Here is a 20,412-nt window from a genome sequence, read left to right on the forward strand (position 1 = left end):
AGCACGTAAGTGGAACTTTGGACTTGTCATTACCCACAGTGCTCTTGGAAATACCAATAAAATCAGTCCCTCTTTTTATTGCATAAAGATGTGGTGGAAAGTTACTCATTGTAAGGTTACTGGAGGATCCCACTTAGCCATCAATGACGCCTGAAGTTTGAATCTTAGTGTCTCTTTGTTCTAGCTTGAAAATCTTGCCCAGAACTCGGATTGGCCTGGCTTGGGTCAGATGTGTACCCCTAGTCAGCTGTGGTGAGGGAAGTCATTAAAAACCATGTCACCTGCTAGAGACACGTGGTTAGCAATGGAGGCAGTAACTGCAGAAGAAAGAGAATGCCTCGGAGATGGCCCAGCTGAGCACCACGCGCTCACACCGCATGATGAATTTAAGAACCGATGGGAATTATAATCAACTCTAGAATAGAAAGCTTTTAAAAAGAACTGATGGAAACTAATTCATAAAGAAAAGCACTGTGTTCTAATGTAACTAAGGGAGGGGAGAGGAGTGACCTGGGGAGAGAGAAGTAAGTAGAATAAAAAGCCAGGGAACGCACAAAAATTTAACTAGTAATCACCTTCTCTAGTGGCAAGTCACAAGAAAGCGTGTCAGTACTTGTTATGAATTTATTTTTCTGGTAAAAGACCTAACCTAAGATGTATAAAGACTTGGTTCAATTTCTAGTTGACTGGATGTCCATCCCTTACTACTGAAGGTTACCAGTCCAAGGTTACATGACTCATGCAGAGGCAGGTAAAATTGCCAGTACTTTTTAAAGTTTTCCCACAATAAAAGTAAAAATGAAAATGTTTTTTCAAGCTCTCAGAAAAAACAAAGATTCGATTAAGTATATGACACTATTTTTTGAAACTGTGATAAATTGAGGTTTTTTAAACATAAAAGTATGTAGGGGCATTTCTGAAGTATGTGTACTAGGCTGAAGGGGAACTCAGAGGTTGGGTGCACAGTCAAGCAAGGGGAAGCTTGGGGCATACTGCTCTCTTTTCCCCTCACAATGCATTCATCAAGTTAAATTCCCCAGTTATGGACCCCTAGCAACTGTGAAATGTGTGTTTTAAGCTGGTAAGTTTGAGGAAGTTTGCTGTGCAGCAGTAGATAACTAATATCTTCATTTTTAATTGTCTGACATTTTATCTGTAGATCAAATCCATGGGCTTCTTGCCTTTGGTCCAGCCAGCATTTGACTTATTTCCAAATATATTTGATCAGGGAATGTTTTTTTATTATGACATCTATTTGGATCCTCAGAAACTCATGTTCCAAGGGATATACTTTGAAAAACGCTGCTGTGTGGCAAATACTCCAATGCTTAGGGTGGTGACTTGACAATTAACGATCTGTATTAGTGTCTCTAAGGAAATTAATAAGTGATACATTAGTGCTGAAACATTCTTTATAGAGAATGAGTATTAAGAGCAGAAATCCTGCCCACCTTTTTTTTTTAACAAACCACGTTGATGCAGAAACGGGAAAACGCTGCAAGATATTAACACTACCACAGTGTTGAAAGCACCCACTCTAACAATCCCATTCTGTAACATTCTGCAGATGGAGAGAATGTAGATATAAAAAGAACTCTGAAAGGCTGAGAAGTTACCAAGCCATCTCCAGTCCCTTAAAGTGGCTCTCAGGACTGCTTGAAGGGGACCCTCTCCGAACAGCTGAGCCGGGTTGGCTCACCCTCCTCTTGGGGGGTGGTCAGCCCTCCAATCAAAGGGCATCCAATGCGTGTCCGGAGCTCACCTGGTTCTCCCCAGGAGAGCACCAGGAGCCCGCAGCTCGGCGCCATCTCGAGACAAGCCCCACGCAATGCACCCCTCCATTCAGCTTGGCCCGCTCCGTCAGAATGACATCTTTGATGGCCCAGTGGTGGATCAGAAGGTGTGGAGGTGGGGTGCGGGCGGCGGAGGTGCGCATCCTCACACCTGAGCTGGAGAAACTCGGGGCCAGTTTGTCATGAGAAGCAGTGAGTGGTGGGTGGATTTTCTAGGTGTATAGTTCAGCTCTCAGTTCAGTTCAGTCGCTCAGTCGTGGTCCGACTCTTTGCGACCCCATGAATCGCAGCACGCCAGGCCTCCCTGTCCATCACCAACTCCCGGAGCTCACTCAGATTCGCGTCCATCGAGTCCGTGATGCCATCCAGCCATCTCATCCTCGGTTGTCCCCTTCTTCTCCTGCCCCCAATCCCTCCCAGCATCAAAGTCTTTTCCAATGAGTCAACTCTTCCCATGAGGTGGCCAAAGTACTGCAGTTTCAGCTTTAGCATCATTCCTTCCAAAGAAATCCCAGGGTTGATCTCCTTCAGAATGGACTGGTTGGATCTCCTTGCAGTCCAAGGGACTCTCAAGAGTCTTCTCCAACACCACAGTTCAAAAGCATCAATTCTTCGGCGCTCAGCCTTCTTCACAGTCCAACTCTCACATCCATACATGACCACTGGAAAACCATAGCCTTGACTAGACAGACCTTAGTCGACAAAGTAATGTCTCTGCTTTTGAATATGCTACCTAGGTTGGTCATAACTTTTCTTCCAAGTAGTAAGTATCTTTTAATTTCATGGCTGCACTCACCATCTGCAGTGATTTTGGAGCCCCCCAAAATAAAGTCTGACACTGTTTCCACTGTTTCCCCATCTATTTCCCATGAAGTGATGGGACCAGATGCCATGATCTTCGTTTTCTGAATGTTGAGCTTTAATGGTTCAATCATCTGAGGGGATTATTGTGAGAATATGCCTGGTTGGGAAGGTCCCCTGGAGGAGGGCATGGCAATGCACTCCAGTGTTCCTGCCTGGAGAATCCCATGGACAGAGGAGCCTGGCGGGCCATGGGGTTACAGAGTCAGACACGACTGAGTGACTAACACTTTCAAACTACCACTTATTATTTCCCTAGAAAATTTTAAAAAGCACTTTGTGTTGTGAATACAGCACATTAAATAAAATGGTGCAGAGAATCAAGGCGTTAGTAAGTTACAGGCAGGCTACAGTTTCCTAAATCCTTAGAGTTTCCATGAGACAGTGGTTTTCGGTCATTGTTGTTGCTCAATATTTTCCCAGTCTGATAGCCCCACCTTAATTCTTACAGCATTCCTAATTTAAACACATGCTAATCAGCAAATGCCTTAAGTCTTGACTTGAAAATCTGGTATTCATAGTTAGGATGAAAAAGTAATTAAATATCTTAAACAGAAATACAATTTACTAAATTAAAAGCCCAGGGCTGAGGAGAAAGACGAGTCCTCATCTTCTCCTGCCAGAGCACCAAAATCACAACCAGCTGTTGAACAGCTATTGGCAGGAAAACACTGAGCCCACCCGAAAAGCGTGTCCCACACCCAGGGACAAAGGGGAGCGAAACGGCAGGAGAAATACTTTTCACTCACACTTTATTTTTCGGTCACTCGGTATAAAAATACGCATTTCAAAATACCTCAAGATACTGTGATAAGCCGTGCAACAGAAAAGGCCCAGCCTGCAAACTCTGTCCCCAGGTGAGTCCGAGTGGTCCCGTCTCGGTACTGCAAGGCCAGCCCGCGGCCGCAGGGGAGACCTCTGTAGTGGAAATTCACACTGACTTGAAATAATATTAAAGAGACATGTTCAAAAATCAAAATAAAGTACAGAGCACCTTTTACCCTGTTGTAATAAAATATTCAGTAATTCCTCTGTGTGGAACTCTGGAAAAAGATGAAAGGCAAAACTAGATATAAAAGGAAAAATAACAACGTGTTTATAAAGTCAGTTTTCTCTGACTTGTGAAAAGACTGATCAAACACCCTTTGAGCTGCTGTGGAGGCTCACAGGCCCTCCAGCTGCCAACACGGTTCCAGCCACCGCAGCGTCCTCGCTGTCCACCTCGACTCTGTGCCACAGATGACACGCTATCTTCTATTGACATCGGTACGTCCTTTTTTTTTGTACTCTTGTACGCTTTTGCTGTTACACCGTGAAATATTATCACAATACTATTTATACTTCATCATAAATAGGCATTAAGAAAGCACATTTTGCCAAGCTGATTTGTGAATCTCCTAGATTATATTTCTTCACTCACCTGCCAATTTGAAAAATCTACTAATCTGTAGAGAGCTTTTTCTCATCATTAATGTGAACTGGTGATGCTATAACTTAATTTAAAATCAATTTTTTTTTTTTTTTTTTTTATGGGATTCAGACCAAGAAAGCCTAGCATCAGCCAAACTCCCCTGGCACATCATGGGCAAACGTCCAACTCTACAGTGATATGCAAAGGTCACTTCATGGAAAGCCCAAATAAAAATTACTCTGAAGATGTTCTGTCCATTACAGTTAGTTTATAAACAGAAACCAAAATTTAATGAGAAGACTCTGGGCCTGTGGGCTAAAGTCGCACAGCCTGAAAGAAAAGCAGTTTCAACGTGGATTCTTAAGACAGTGCCAGCAAGTCTAACCACTGATTAAAAAAATTCCATCAGGGACTTTTCCCTGGAGGCCCAGAGGTTAAGACTCCACGCTTCCAGTGCGTGGGGCCCAGGTTCAACCCCTGGTTGGGGGAGATCCCGCGTGCTGTGCGGTATACCCCCAAAACAAATTAATCAATTAAAGATTTCTGTTGGAACAATGCATGATAAAGGCTATGGAAATTAACAGTTATTAAGTCTTACAATTAAAAACACCTACAAACATTTTTCTCCACATCCCGACTGTTTCTCTAGCGCTGCTCAGTCGTTAGAACCACTTGCAAAACCAGTGCTGAAAGCTGATCAATATTTATGGGGCCACCTGGTGACTTCCTTCAAGTTCAGCCAGTGCATTGACTGCAGAGGTGATCAGCACCGCCCCCTCAGGAGCATGTTACACAGGAAGCTGTGCAGGGGGGGCTGGAGATTGTTATGGTTGCTCTGAAACATCAGTGAGAAGAGTTTCCAACCAGAGGAAAAAATGAAAATGGAGAATGCCTTACGAGGCTTTTCCACAGGTGTTACCACTATTTCACGCACACCAAACCTCAAGAAAATGGAAGCTCTTTTATTCCAGATAACCTGTAAATTCAGAATTCCACATGCAATTTCCTTATAGGCGCAGAATGTGTTACACGTTGATTTCCATCTTCTTAGTGAATCCTTGACAAGATTTCCGTTGAAAAGGATAATGAGAAAGAGCCCCTGGATGCTGAGAGGTGGCTTTGGCAACTTTATGTGACGTGGCTTTTGGGTCTGCCGCACAGGCTGAGCTTCTTTGTGGTGAGCATCTGAGCTAGGCAGTTGAGAAACACCATGAAGATGGTCATGGACATGACAATCACGTAGTGGCTGATGCTACAGGAGAAAAAGGAACGCGTTACAGGCGGACACAACACTCAGGAGGAAGAGCATAAGGCTCCTCTAACATTTCTAAGTGTGCAGGTGATCCCTGAACAACTCAGGGATTCGGCGTGCCAAGCTTCCGAGCAGTTGAAAGTCGATCTATAACTTTAGAGTTGGCCCTGAGCGTCCTGAGTTCCTAAGCATCTGTGGTTTGGTCTCTGCCCTCAGCCAACCACAGATCGAGCAGTACTGAAGCAGCCACTCTCTAAAACACCCACAGACAAGCGGACCCATGCAGTTCAGATCCGTGCTGTTGAAGGGCCAACTGCATATACAAAATACATAAATTACAAAGCATACTAACGCTTTTTAAATTGGTATCAAAATGCTAAAAAGAGTGAATTTGTTGCGGAAGTAGCAATGACAGTAAGGAATATTTCGAGACAGCTCCAACCATAATCTGACAGGAAACTGTACCAGCAGTGCCCGTGTCTTTGTCACCATTAGAAGCTGAGTTTAAACAGCTAGCTTCTACAAAAATAAATGTAACTTTCCCCTTATAATTTCCATATCCTCTGAATCACAGCCACAGACTCCCCAAGGTGTCCCCAGATTCAGTAATATGGCATTTTAGAGCACGGCATTCCATACTCTAAAATACAGGCCACAGAGAAAGAAAGAAAGATGTTACTCAAACTCAAATTCAGTGAATTGAAACTTTTAGTCAAAGAGTCTAAACAAAACAAAAAGGACACATCTCTCTACTAATCTGAGTCAAAACCACTACATGCCAGACTTTTGGAAAAAGAATACTATTAAAATTACTCAATCCCAGCTCCCATCTATCAGCAATAGTAAATGTTCAGTTTTTCTTTTTAAGCGCCATACTACATTGTCCATGGCTTGATAATAAGTTTGCAAATATGGAAAGAAATTGAGGATATAGGCCTGACAGATGTGCAGTAAAGCGGGGGTTTCCCACAGCAAATGCCAAGCTAAGCTTCAGACGACACTGGCAAGTTACTTATTTACTAGGCCTATCAGAGTTACATTTAAGAATCTTACTTCATAATAAACTTATACCCAGCTTCCCTGGTGGCTCAGCTGGTAAAGAATCCACCTGCAATGTGGGAAACCTGGGTTCAATCCCTGGGTTGGACCAGGGTTGGACCAGAGTTGGACCATAAAGAAAGCTGAGCACCAAAGAATTGATGCTTTGAACTGTGGTGTTGGAGAAGATTCCTCAACAGTCCATCCTAAAGGAAATTAATCCTGATCGTTCATTGGAAGGACTGATGCTGAAACTCCAATACTTTGGCCACCTGATGCGAAGAACTGACTCACTGGAAAAGACCCTGATGCTCGGAAAAATTGAGGGCAGGAGGAGAAGGGGATGAGATGGTTGGATGGCATCACTGACTTGATGGACATGAGTTTGTGTGGACTTCGGGAGTTGGTGACGGACAGAGAGGCCTGGCGTGCTGCAGTCCATGGGGCCACAAAGAGTCGGACACAACTGAGCGACTGAACTGAACTGAGACTTACACCCTTCAACAAGCTGCTTCTCGAGGATGGCCCCCAGGGCAGGCCCCAGGAAACTTGTCTTAAGAATATCTGGGAAAGTGACTGCTGGGTGAATGTACAATAGGGCAATCACCTAGAGGGATGTGGAGACTAATAAGGAAAATGGGAAAAGAGGCTTGCAGTCCACCCTCTCACTCCCCCAATAACTCTGGTCCAACAGGTGGACAGCCCCCCAAATGTCAAGTTGCTATACCAACCGAGGCAAAGCTTCAGGGTGCTTACCCATAATGGGTGAGGCCCTCAGGCCAGAAAAGAAGAGCCTCTACTCTAAGCAGATTTAATTCATTTATTTCTGGTATTATAAGCTTTTAAGTAAGAATCTCCAATTATGAAGATTTATAGTTTGATAATGTTTTCTTTGGAATGGCACTGGTTAGGGCATTCTTATTTAGAATCTTTCTCTAGATTAACTGGTTAATCTTCCAAAGTAAATTTGAAATAGAAAAAAAGAACTGGCTAAAAAATAAGAATGAGAACTAGCTATGTTAGAAATCTGGTTCTGGACTAGGGTAGGCTTCTGACCTAAAAAGAAAGCAATACAATTGGATATTTAATTGCTAGACAAATACTATCATTAAGGAAAGACTTTCGAAATGTTTGTTTTCCCTGTAAAAATAATGGAACAGAATATTGGACCTGGACTTCTTTCCTGCTTAAATTTATATGTGTATGTGTTTGTATATCTGTGTGTTGGTATGTTTTTTAACACAGAATGGATATGATATAGATCTTATCTGCCCCTTAATTATGCAGATTTCACAAAGCCATTTTCCAACTTTAGTAGCCACAGTGGACATAAATCACTGATAATTATCTATTTAAAAATGAAAATGACATTTCTCATTCTATAAAGCCCTTCTGGGAAGAAAATGATCTAGATATTCATTTTAACAGAATACTCTTAAAAACCTCATGCCAAAATAGACAATATTATGTTACTAAAATTATGTGAGTTATGCTGAAATTTTATCACACAGAAGTTGGTAACTGGTTGACTGATCTTACTTTAAAATGTCTTCCAAAGGGGAGCAATTCAAGCTCATCACAGCAGAGGTGCCAGGAAAACATGGTATTAGAACACTAAAACTTTCAAACAAACAAAAAAAATCAGAAAACTTTCCTTTTCCAGGAGATGGAGTAGGCGTATTTCCCCCTATTCCTCCTGCCAAGCACAACTAAAACCTCTGGACACTGTATATAAAATAAACCTAAGTAGACAGAATGGTGGAAAGACAATAGGTGGGTTAGGAACCTTGAGACCCAAGGAATGACACGGTGGTTGAATTTGCTGGGTTTTCTTCTTGCTGGCAGAAACTGGCCAACCAGAAATGCCAATGGACATAGACTAAGAACCCCAAACAACCCAACATGATAACAAAAGCCTACTCTCTCCAGTCACAGAACAGATAAGGAAAGGGGCGGCCCCAAAGATGGAAAACTTTCAGACACTAGCTGCTCCACTTCAGCCAGACGGCACAGAAGGTGGCAGCTCTGCTCCCGCCTGCTCTGCAAAGGCCGAGTCGGGGCACAGGGGTCTACACGCGCGGCTGGGATGGGGCAGGAGCCACTCCTGACTCTCCTCGTCTTCCGCCAGCATATCCAGTCCGTTAGCAGATTCCACTCGCCTCTTTCAGGGTTCTTCATCAATGTAGCTTCTTGCCGCCGTTCTGAATCGCTGCCCTAGTTCAAGGGCATCATCTCTAGCTGAGCCTCTTAAGCAATCGACCTCTTCCCTTTCTTGACCCCTCAATGGGTTCTCCATCCTGTGGCCAGAGTGTTGCTTTAAAATGTAAGCATATCAAATATGTCCCTGCAAAGAGTCTAATGCTTTGCCTCACACTTAGAATAAATTCCTAATTCCTTACAGTAACCTCAGTCAAAACCGTAAGTGACATCACCTGTCTTTCTGAACTCGCTCCCTACCATCTTTCTCCTTGTATCCTTCTCATCATAATAACATTCAAATTTTCAAAACTATTTGATGACATCAGGAAACACGGCTTTCATAGAAAGTCAACTTAAAAAAAACAAAACCCAACCCTGAATACATTTGCATATACATTAAGTCTAAAACGATATTTATCAATCTGTTGGACTCTGGGGCTGAATTCCAGTTGACTTATTTTTTCTACGTGCTTTCAGCATTTTCTACAATGAGCTTATGATATATTTCTTTTTATGAGATGACTACAAATTATGGTAGGCTTAGACATAGCACTCTTGGGCTGAGCTCATAGTTCCCACACATAGCTCCTCTACCCCATCTCTGTTCCTCACAGGACATTACAATATCTGCAGTGGTTCCTGAGATCAAAATCCTCGCCCAATAAGCTCGATGTAATGGCTATGACTTCTTCATGTTATGTAAGAAGGCTCACTCCCCGACCCAGGGACTGGAATTTGGAGTCAGAGGTGAGAGGGGGGAGGGACGGAGTGCAAAGTGCCCAGGTTACAGCCTCAAGGACCAAATCCAGGCAGCCCAGACTGACCTGGATCCCTGGGGAGGCCGTGTTCCATGGGGAGAGCAGGCAAGGAGGGCAGGAGGCAGGTGGATGAAAGGAACGCCATGAGGCTGTAAGAGAGTGCACTCCAGAAAGTGTGTACCGGCTGCGGCCTGTCCACATGGTGGAACACTGCTCAGCGGGGAACGGGAAAAAAATCCTGACACGCTACAACACAGAGGGATCAGAAACGCCACACTGCCTGAAAGAGCCAGATGTGAAAGGCACACATCGCGCGACGCCATTTCTCGAAGTGTCCGGAGCAGGCCAATCTGTGGAGACAGAGAGCAGGCTGGCGGTTTCCTGGGGCTCGGCATGGGAATTGGCTAGACCGGAAGCAGGCACGGGGGAGTTTTCTGGGTGACGGAAATATGAAGAAACTTGCTGGCAGTGATGGCTGCACAAATCCATCAATCTGCTGAGAGTCACTGACGTAATTTAAATCATTTAAAACTTTAAAACGGATGGAATTTATGATATATAAATTATACCTCAAGAAAGCCATAAAAACAAAAAGATTCTATCACAGCAGATGATTTTTTTTTCCATTAGATTTTGCTATCACTTTTAGGCCTTTTATCACTTCTAATATTTTTTAAAAACTTTAAAATATTAAATGACTTGATCAGAAGGCAGGTGACCCCACCTCAATTTGAGTGACAATCTATCTCTAAAGGGTATTCCACACATCACCTATCTCCTCGACCTGAAATGGCCTGAAACCATGGACTCTTGGCTCGTTTAAGCTAACACAGTCGGCAGGGAACAGCTGTGAAGCTCGTTGTCTCAGTCTCCATGCGGCTGAGTCCAGGGCACTCAGTCTGTGAGCAGAGTCAAAGGAGCATCAGATTTCTATCTGAAACGATTCAGCTGTTCCCACTCCCTCCTCCTGACTGTTCTGTCATTTAAATCAGCAGTTCTCAAGGTGCACATCATATGAGACGGTAGAGGGACGAGGCGGATACAGGTACCGATTGTGTGGACAGACTCACCAGGCGGGTCTGTTCAACCCACACAATGGGTGATAAAAAGCTGATGATACTTCTCAATTAGGATAATGCGCAATCAAAGCCGGTCCTATCTGTCAGATGTACCGGGAAGACACAGGTGGAGAATCACTAATTTTAATAAAGCTTAATGTTCACTGTCAAGAGTAAAGAGATTTTATGGTGCTTATTAATTACGTTTAGGAGGATATTAAAATATCACTGAACTTAATGATAAGTTTTCACTACAAAGAGAAATGACACTGTGGCTGTCGTTTATCCTGCAGTGATGTATAACAATAGCGTGTGCAGGAGACAGAATCCAAATGACTCCTGCTGTCGAACTGAAAGCTCCTGCCGATGAAGACGACTATTCACCTCAAGTCAAGCGCGTTTAGAACGTAAATTTAAATATGCTTCTATAGTTATGAAAGCTCCCTCAATAGCATTCTTTCTCTAGTTCAAAAAAAAATCACTTCTCTCTGAATGCAAAATAAAGGCAATACTCTGTAAAGTTTATGGCCTGCTATAACTGAAAAAAACAGTGTAAAAGATTAAAACAAGAAAATACGAAATTATAGCTCGGTTGGCCCAAGTCAGTTTCACAGCCTGGGTAGGATATTTCTCATATGGCTGTTGAAAAAAAAAAAGAACACCCAATGCGAGAAGGTTCTCCAGAAAACCACTGAATTTACACCCACTGTTTTAGTTGGTCATGCTGACTAGAGTGTATTCCTTTAAGAGTCTCAGTCCAAAAGATGCATTTCCAACATATTGAACTACACTTATAAACAGATATCCTGTCTCATGCCCTAGCAATTTAATCTTTATTTTTAAAGAAACCATTAGTAAGCTGGAACTAACAGCTGAAGATTCTCTCCAGCACATTTTGAAAACCTGTTGCAGTCCCCAAACAATCCTACAGACACTGCAGATACCCAGGCTGCGTTTGTGTATTGCACTTGAGTCCTCTCTCAAATTCTGGGACAGATTCTCACCATTTATATATTTAAAGAGCAATAAAATAGAGAGGACAAAAGGACAATATTCCATTCCTGTGAATAACAGGCAGGGAATGGCTGGAGTTATTAGCTGTATTACTGATACAAAGGGGTTTAGAAATGAAATTTGTCACCAAGGCAAACCACTACAGGGCCACAGTTCAAATAACCCAGGCTCCCATTAAGGAAACTCTGCCAGTAAGTTTAATAACATCTGCAACATGACATGGAACAGCTCGGCTTTTCAAATGTATATTCACAGAGGAATAATTAGAAAGCCGAAACTAAGAACAACATTCTCACAAATAAAATGCAGGGAAAAAATGCAGGAAAAAGTAGCATAATGAAGTCTTGATATATGAACCTTGTTCTATGGTGCTAAACTTTCAAGTCTTGAAGTGTATTTTCCCCCGACTATCCAAGTCCTTTCCTGGCAATCAGTCAGATGCATATGAGGACAGATGAGCCCCTTCTGCCCCTTAGACCTGTGTCACGCGGTTCCCTGCAGCTCTGCATACCACTACTGCCCTACAAGATGCGAAAGGAAGAGGTTAGAGTCCTAACTCACCAACAGCAGCAGCAGCAGCAGCAACAAAAACCTCACTGTGCAGCATCAACTGGGCAATTCCGTTTAGGAAGCCCAGTTCCACTAACTCCGAGTGCATTGGGTTTCTCCACCCCGACCGCCTCCATCTCCCTACCGTCTTCCTTTCTTAAGTGGGAGTCTTTTGTACAAAACAACAATAGACAAGAAAGGCAGAGCAGAGCAAGGAGGTGTTTCAGCAGGAATGACCGGCAGAGGATTCGGGGAATTCACGTAGGTTAGTTCAGTGCCCTCAGTTTGATGAATAGAACTGAGCTCTGAAATTTAAGTCTCTCAAAGCAAGCATCCCATTTAACCTAGAGGAGTTAGACCAGTGAGGATGAAGCGCTGAGACTGAGATAAACTGAGGTTTAGCAGGCTTGTTACCTGGCATGCCTTTAACCTCTCCCATGCACTCTAGGTTTTAATGTTGTGTAGATGAGGATGTGATGATCACACTGGAACAGAAGGCACCAGCCAGGACTGCTCCAGGTAAACCGGGGCTACTCTATGTGCGGGGCAGCTGCCTTCAGAAAAAATGCTATCACCACAAAATATTTCTACAGCGTAGTTTGTACCCTACATAGCATCAGTTAGCTACATATTTCCCATATTTATCCTAAGTGAAGTATAGGACTGGCACGTGGCGTTAGCATCCTTTTCCTGTGGGTAGCGCTGCAGTGAGGGGTTGTTAGTGCATCGCAGGCTAGGAGTGCTAATCACCGTTCTGTTTCCCGTGGTCTGAATGATGCTCACTGTGTGTTTTATGCCTTGCAGTCTCTTTTTTGCTATTATTTTGTGCTCTGACGAACACTTTATTCCCATGATGGTTGTGTACAGGAATGCAAGGAATAGGCCCAGAGGTACCACACACATGCCAAGAAGAACATCATGCTAGATATTAAATTTGAGTTTTGCAATGGCTCAAAGCCTGTTTTAAAAACAACCAAGCAAGCATAGGTAACAAAAATAAATAGATTAAACAAGACTACATAAAAATTTAAAACTTCTGTGCAAAGGACATAATCAACAAAGTCAAAAGCAAGTTACAGAAAGGCAGGAAATATCTGCAAACCATCTTACCTGGTAAGAGGTTAAAGTCTAACATACAGAACGAACCCCACCACTCAACAACAACAAAAATAACCCTACTTAAAAATGGGCAAAGGACCTGACCGGACATTTCCTTAAAAAAGACATACAAATAGCCAACAAGCACACGAAAAACGCTCAGCATCAGTAACGATGAAGGAAAAGCAAATCAAAACAGTAAGATACACTTCACATCCACCGGGCTGGCTACTGTCAAAAAAAAGAAAAGAGTTGGTGAATCTTCTGCACCATCAATAGGAATAAACTGGTACAACTGCTATGAAAATCACTTCAGCAGTTTCTCAGAATAGTGAAAGCATACCCACCATTTAATCTAGCAATCTCATTTCTGGGCATGTACCTCAAAGAGCTGAAAACAGACTCGAATGGGTAAAACGAACACCCATCTTGCAGCAACCTCAAGCACAGTGGCCAAAGGGGACAAGCTAAGTGCCCACAGAGGGATGAATGGACAGATAACATGCGATACAGACATTCAACGGAATGCTATTCAGCCTTCAAAAGGAAGGGAATTCTGATCTATGCTTCACCATGGATGAACCTTGAGGACATTATGCTAAGTGAAATTAGCCAGTTACGGAAGGACAAATATTGTGTGATTTCACTTACATGAGATATCTAGAGTAGCCAAATTCAGAGAGATAGATAGTAGATAGTGGATTCCAGGGGCTGAGGGGAAGAGAAAATGGGAAGATATTGGTACAGAGTTTCAGTTATGCAAGATGAGAAAGTTCTGGAGATCAGCTGTACAACAATGTGAAATCACTTAATAAAACTGAACTGTACACTCTAAGCCCCAGCAAAACGGCGGGCGCTGGAGCAGCTGTGAAGAGAAACCCACGACGAAGGGCAAAGGAGCAGGCGCAGCAAGACAGCAGGAGGGGCGAGACTGTTCAGAGTCAGACCTGCCAGAGACGCTCAGAGCGCTCAAACAAGCCTTGTGCGCACCAGGACCCAGGGACCCCACAGAGGCTGAGCCAGAGCTGTGTGCGCGCGCCTCCTGAGGAGGCCCGGTCGGCAGTGGACTCCTGCAGGGGCAGGGGCTCTGGGTGCCCAGACCTGGGCATGGCAGGGGCCCTCTTGGAGGAGGCAGCCATTAACCCACCATAGAGCCGCCAGAACTTACACGGGACTGGGAAAGAGGCTCTTGGAGGGCACGGGCAGAACCCTGTGTGCCACCAGGACCCAGGAGAAAGGAGCAGTGACCCCACAGGAGACGGACCCAGACTTGCCCAGGAGCGTCCAGGAGTCTCCGGCGGAGGCGGCCTGCTGCAGGGTCAGGGCCACGGAGTGTAGCAGTGCATCATGGGACCTTTTGAATGAAGTCTTCATTACTTTCGCATTAGTTTGGCCCAAATAACAGGGAGGGAACACAGCCCCACCCTTTAACAGAAAATTGGATTAAAGATATACTAAGCATGGCCCCGCCCATCAGAGCAAGACCCAGTTTCCCCCTCAGTCAGTCTCTCCCATCAGGGAGCTTCCATAAGCCTCTTACCCTTCTCCATCAGAGGGCAGACAGACTGAAAACCACAATCATGGAAAACTAGCCAATCTGATCACAGGCACCACAGCCTTGTCTAACTCAATAAAACTAAGCCATGCCATGGACGAGTCATGGTGGAGAGTTCTGACAAAACATGGCCCACTGGAGATGGGAACGGCAACCCACTTCAGCGTTCTTGCCTTGAGAACGCTATGAACAGTGTGAAAAGGCAAAAGGATAGGACACTGAAAGAGGAACTCCCCAGGGTGGTAGGTGCCCAAAATGCTACTGGCGATCAGTGGACAAATAACTCAGGAAAAAATGAAGGGATGGAGCCAAAGCAAAAACAACACCCAGCTGTGGATGTGACTGGTGATGGAAGCAAGGTCCATTGCTGTAAAGAGCAACATTGCATAGGAACCTGGAATGTCAGGTCCATGAATCAAGGCAAATTGGAAGTGGTCAAACAGGAGATGGCAAGAGTGAACTTAGACATTCTAGGAATCAGCGAACTAAAATGGACTGGAATGGGTGAATTTAACTCAGAGGACCATTATATCTACTACTGTTGGGCAGGAATCCCTCAGAAGAAATGGAGTAGCCATCATGGTCAACAAAAGAGTCTGAAATGCAGTACTTGGATGCAGTCTCAAAAAATGACAGAATGATCTGTTTGTTTCAAGGCAAACCATTCAACATCACAGTAATCCAAGTATATGTCTCAACCGGTAACACTGAAGATGCTGAAGTTGAACGGTTTTATGAAGACCTACAAGACCTTTTAGAAGTAACACCCAAAAAAGATGTTCTTTTCATTATAGGGGACTGGAATACAAAAGTAGGAAGTCAAGACACACCTGGAGTAACAGGCAAATTTGGCTTTGGAGGACAGAATGAAGCAGGGCAAAGGCTAACAGAGTTTTGCCAACAGAACACACTGGTCATAGCAAACACCTTCTTCCAACAACACAAGAGAAGACTCTACACATGGACATCACCAGATGGTCAGCACCGAAATCAGATTGATTATATACTTTGCAGCCAAAGATGGAGAAGCTCTATACAGTCAGCAAAAACAAGACCGGGAGCTGACTGTGGCTCAGATTATGAACTCCTTATTTGCCAAATTCAGACTTAAACTGAAGAAAGTAGGGAAAACCACTAGACCATTCAGATATGACCTAAACAAAATCCCTTACAATTATACAATGGAAGTGAGAAATAGATTCAAGGGACTGATAGATAGACTGCCTGAAGAACTATAGACGGAGGTTCCTGACATTGTACAGAAGGCAGGGATCTAGACCATCCCCAAGGAAAGGAAATGCAAGGCAAAACGGCTGTCTGAGGAGGCCTTACAAATAGCTGTGGAAAGAAGAAAAGCAAAGGCAAAGGAGAAAAGGAAAGATATAAGCATCTGAATGCAGAGTTCCAAAGAATAGCAAGGAGAGATAAGAAAGCCTTCCTCAGCGATCAATGCAAACAAATAGAGGAAAACAACAGAATGGGAAAGACTGGAAAACTCTTCAAGAAAATTAGAGATACCAAGGGAACATTTCATGCAAAGATGGGCTCGATAAAGGACAGAAATGGTCTGGACCTAACAGAAGCAGAAGATATTAAGAAGAGGTGGCAAGAATACACGGAAGAACTGTACAAAAAGATCTTCACGACCCAGATAATCATGATGGTGTGATTACTCACCTAGAGCCTGACATCCTGGAATGTGAAGTCAAGTGGGCCTTAGGAAGCATCACTATGAACACAAAGCTAGTGGAGGTGATGGAATTCCAGTTGAGCTATTTCAAATCCTGAGAGATGATGCTGTGAAAGTGCTGCACTCAATATGCCAGCAAGTTTGGAAAACTCAGCAGTGGCCACAGGACTGGAAAAGGTCACTTTTCATCCCAATCCCAAAGAAAGGCAATGCCAAAGAATGCTCAAACTACCGCACAATTGCACTCATCTCACATGCTAGCAAAGTAACGCTCAAAATTCTCCAGGTTAGGCTTCAATAGTATGTGAACCGTGAACTTCCAGGTGTTCAAGCTGGATTTAGAAAAGGCAGAGGAACCGGAAGTCAAATTGCCAACATCCTCTGGATCAAGGAAAAAGCAAGAGAGTTTCAGAAAAACATTTACTTCTGCTTTATTGACTATGCCAAAGCCTTTGACTGTGCAGATCACAAGAAACTGTGGAAAATTCTGAAAGAGATGGGAATACCAGACCACCTGACCCACCTCATGAGAAATCTGTATGCAGGTCAGGAAGCAACACTTAGAACTGGACATGGAACAACAGACTGGTTCCAAATCGGGAAAGGAGTACATCAAGGCTGTATATTGTCACCCTGCCTATTTAACTTATATGCAGAGTACATCATGAGAAACGCTGGGCTGGATGAAGCACAACCTGGAATCAAGATTGCCAGGAGAAATATCAATAACCTCAGATATGCAGAAGGCAATGGCAACCCACTCCAGTATTCTTGCCTAGAGAATCCTGTGAACAGAGGAGCCTGGTGGGCTGCTGTCCATAGGATCGCATAGAGTCAGACATGACTGAAGTGACTCAGCGTGCATGCCTGCATGCATTGGAGAAGGAAATGGCAACCCACTCCAGTATTCTTGCCTGGAGAATCCCAGGGACGGAAGAGCCTGGTGGGCTGCCGTCTATGGAGTCACACAGAGTAGGACACAACTGAAGTGACTTAGCAGCAGCAGCAGATATGCAGATGACATCACCCTAAGGCAGAAAGTGAAGAACTAAAGAGCCTCCTGATGAAAGTGAAAGAGGAGAGTGAAAAAGTTGCCTTAAAACTCAACATTGAGAAAACTAAGATCATGGCATCCGTCCCATCACTTCATGGCAAATAGATGGGGAAACAGTGGAAACAGTGTCAGACTTTATTTTGGGGGCTCCAAAGTCACTGCAGATGGTGACTGCAGCCATGAAATTAAAAGATGCTTACTCCTTGGAAGAAAAGTTACCACTAACCTAGACATCATATTAAAAAGCAGAAACATTACTTGCCAACAATGGTCTGTCTAGTCAAAGCTATGGTTTTTCCAGCAGTCATGTATGGATGTGAGAGTTGGACCATAAAGCTGAGCGCTGAAGAATTGATGCTTTTGAACTGTGGTGTTGGAGAAGACTCTTAAGAGTCTTGTGGACTGCAAGTCAATCCAACCAGTCCATCCTAAAGGAAATCAGTCCTGAATATTCACTGGAAGGGCTGATGCTGAAGTTGAAACTCCAATACTTTGGCCACCTGATGTGAAGAACTGACTCATTGGAAAAGACCCTGATGCTGGGAAAGATTGAGGATAGGGGGAGAAGGGGATGACCAAGGATGAGATGGTTGGATGGCATCACCGACCTAATGGACATGAGTTTGAGTAAATTCTAGGAGTTGGTCATGGACAGGGAGGCTTGGCGTGCTGCAGTCCATGGGGTTGCAAAGAGTTGGACATGACTGAGCAATTGAACTGAGCTGAACTGTACACTTTAAAATGATTAAGGTGGGATTTTTATGTTATATATATATATTACTGTAATTTTTTTCAAAGAAAAATTTAAAATTATCAAGGGCAAGGATAGTAGAAGCTGACAGTTGGGTTTCTGCAAAGCACTGTGACGTGGTGAGGGGCCCTGCAACATCACGGCAGCCTGGGAAGACTGACCTTAGAGGAAGCGGGAAAAAACTGTGCCTGGGAGCACAGAAGACCTGCAGAGGGTCAAAGTGAGCTGACGCCTGAACGGTAGGGGTCTGACACCAGGAAGCCCCGGGGACAATGCGGTCATCACCCTGTGGTGCGGGTGTGCAGTGCCCGTCTCCAGACACACATTCTGCCTCACCGTTCACCCCACGGGATGCACTTGCATAAAAGAGGCAGCCAAGGTCCCTAACGCTTAGGAATGATTCACTTGTGTAAGTGACATCTGGAATATCACCGCTCCAGCAGCAGCAAAGTCCATGGCTCCTCACTTATTTGCCAACAGGAGTTCTGTATTCAAAGTTCTCCAAATTAAGGTTCCCAAAAGCTATTTGCTAGAAATTTCTTTATCCAAAACCAATGGTTTCTGAAATTCTGATTATTTATCACACTCCAGATATGAGGGCATTGGGCTTTTTTACCTCTCTGCTTTGCCCATATCCCCTCTATCTGCCCCAAATACTCTTCCCCAACCTCTGAGTTTCTCAGTTGAAATTATTCTCTTCCTTCAAGGTTCAGCCCACACACTGGCCTTGCACAAAGTGTTCTCGGTCACTGAAGCTGGAAGTGAAGCGGCCTCTCCTCTTAACCACACGCTGCCTCGTATTACAGTTATTTTGTCTTACAACCTGACAGCGGGGGCCATCTGTCAGAGCCAGATCCTTCCAGCGCTGGAATATCCGTTATAAGTTATACATTAGAATCTCACACTCAGTACCCGAATTCGCTACAAAACACTCTGATGCAGAGCCATCCGTCTCTAGAGGGGGGGCATCACCAGGTCTGGAAGAGGCAATGCCATTTGTCTTGGGTCCTTGATAACATCTGGGAATGCTTTATGGATGGCTCACTACATAATTTCTTCTCAAGAAAAGATCTGTATATTACATGTATACACATACAAAAAAACGAAACCTAGGTAGGCCATGTTATTGCTAAAGTCTTTCAGAGCTAGTTTCCTCCTCTGTAAGACAGAAATACTGTATTTTCCTCATACCATTGCCATGACAGTAATGAAATAACGTGCAGCTCCGAACACACTGTGAACAGTGAGCGGCATTAAACACTCAGTGGTAAACAGTCTGCCCGCCATGCAGGGACCTGGGATTGATCCCTGGGTCAGGAAGATCCCCCGGAGAAGGGAACGGCAACCCACTCCAGTATTCTTGCCTGGAGAACCCCATGGAAAGAGGAGCCTGGAGGGCTACAGCCCATGGGGGTTGCAAAGAGTCAGACATGACTGAGCTACTAATATACACATTATATCAATTTAATACCTTTCTCAATAATCACTTTCCTCATTTGCTACTTAATTTAATCTGGCTTTCCCCTGGGTTTGGGTATAACTTTTTTTCTATGGCAAAACAACGCAATCCTCTAAATGGTTTCTGGAAAGTTTCAGGGACCCCAGGAGGCAGGAGAGATAAACACGATTGCATTAAATTCCTTAAACCAGCTGTGCTGAACATTTCTAAAGAAAGACACTCCAGAATTTTCCAGGGAAAAATGGTGGCTATCTTTAAATAAGCAACATGAAAGTCTGGGAAAGAGAGAAAGTAGTCTTGGGACAAAGAACACAGACCTTCCAGAGTGGATCGGGGGCCGACACTGCTGCCGAAGGTAGAAAACAGGACACTCAAGTGGGGCTTCTGTCCCTCCCCCCTCTCTCTTTCTCTTCCCTCTCTCTTTCCCTTCCCCTCTCTGTCCCTCCCCTTCCCTTTCCCTTCCCCTCTCTTTCCCTTCCCCTCTCTCTGTTCCTCCCTCCCTTCTTTCCTGCCTCCTCCACAGCCCTCACCTTTTCTCCCTTCTTCTTTTTTTGGATGAACAGTATATTATTAAAGAGGAAGAAAAGAAAGGTAATTTGAGGGGTGTGTGTTGAGGGGAACATTCTGCCAATCAAGTCTTAGATGAAAGACTGGGTGACAGGAAGGAGAAGGGAACAACAGTGTTGAAAGGAACGGGGTCCCCGAGGGACCGCCAGGAGGTGGACGTGAGCAGGAGGCTGGGCCGCATGTAACTGGACAGGCAGGCGCAGAGTCCTTGCTCAGGAAGTACTCGCCGAATAAAAGCAGGGAAGACTGAGTAAGTCGGTAAGTGGGGGAAAGGTCCTGAATTCTGGGATCCAATGCTGAAAAGA

The 20,412-nt window shown here is 44.2% G+C and overlaps 1 protein-coding gene across 10 annotated transcripts in view; it reads right to left on the reverse strand.

Moving 5' to 3' along the window:
• Positions 1–3,389: 3,389 nt before the first annotated feature.
• Positions 3,390–20,412, reverse strand: part of PIGN (phosphatidylinositol glycan anchor biosynthesis class N) — a 102,838-nt gene continuing 85,815 nt past the window's right edge. For all 10 annotated transcript variants that reach the window (XM_060405315.1, XM_060405314.1, XM_060405313.1 and 7 more), the window contains one exon: positions 3,390–5,317. In XM_060405315.1, the coding sequence (XP_060261298.1) occupies positions 5,194–5,317 (124 nt within the window). In that variant the 3' untranslated portion in view covers positions 3,390–5,193. The remainder of the gene's footprint in view (positions 5,318–20,412) is intronic.

Source organism: Ovis aries, chromosome 23 (genome assembly GCF_016772045.2).
Source record: "Ovis aries strain OAR_USU_Benz2616 breed Rambouillet chromosome 23, ARS-UI_Ramb_v3.0, whole genome shotgun sequence".
Taxonomy (NCBI): Eukaryota; Metazoa; Chordata; class Mammalia; order Artiodactyla; family Bovidae; genus Ovis; species Ovis aries.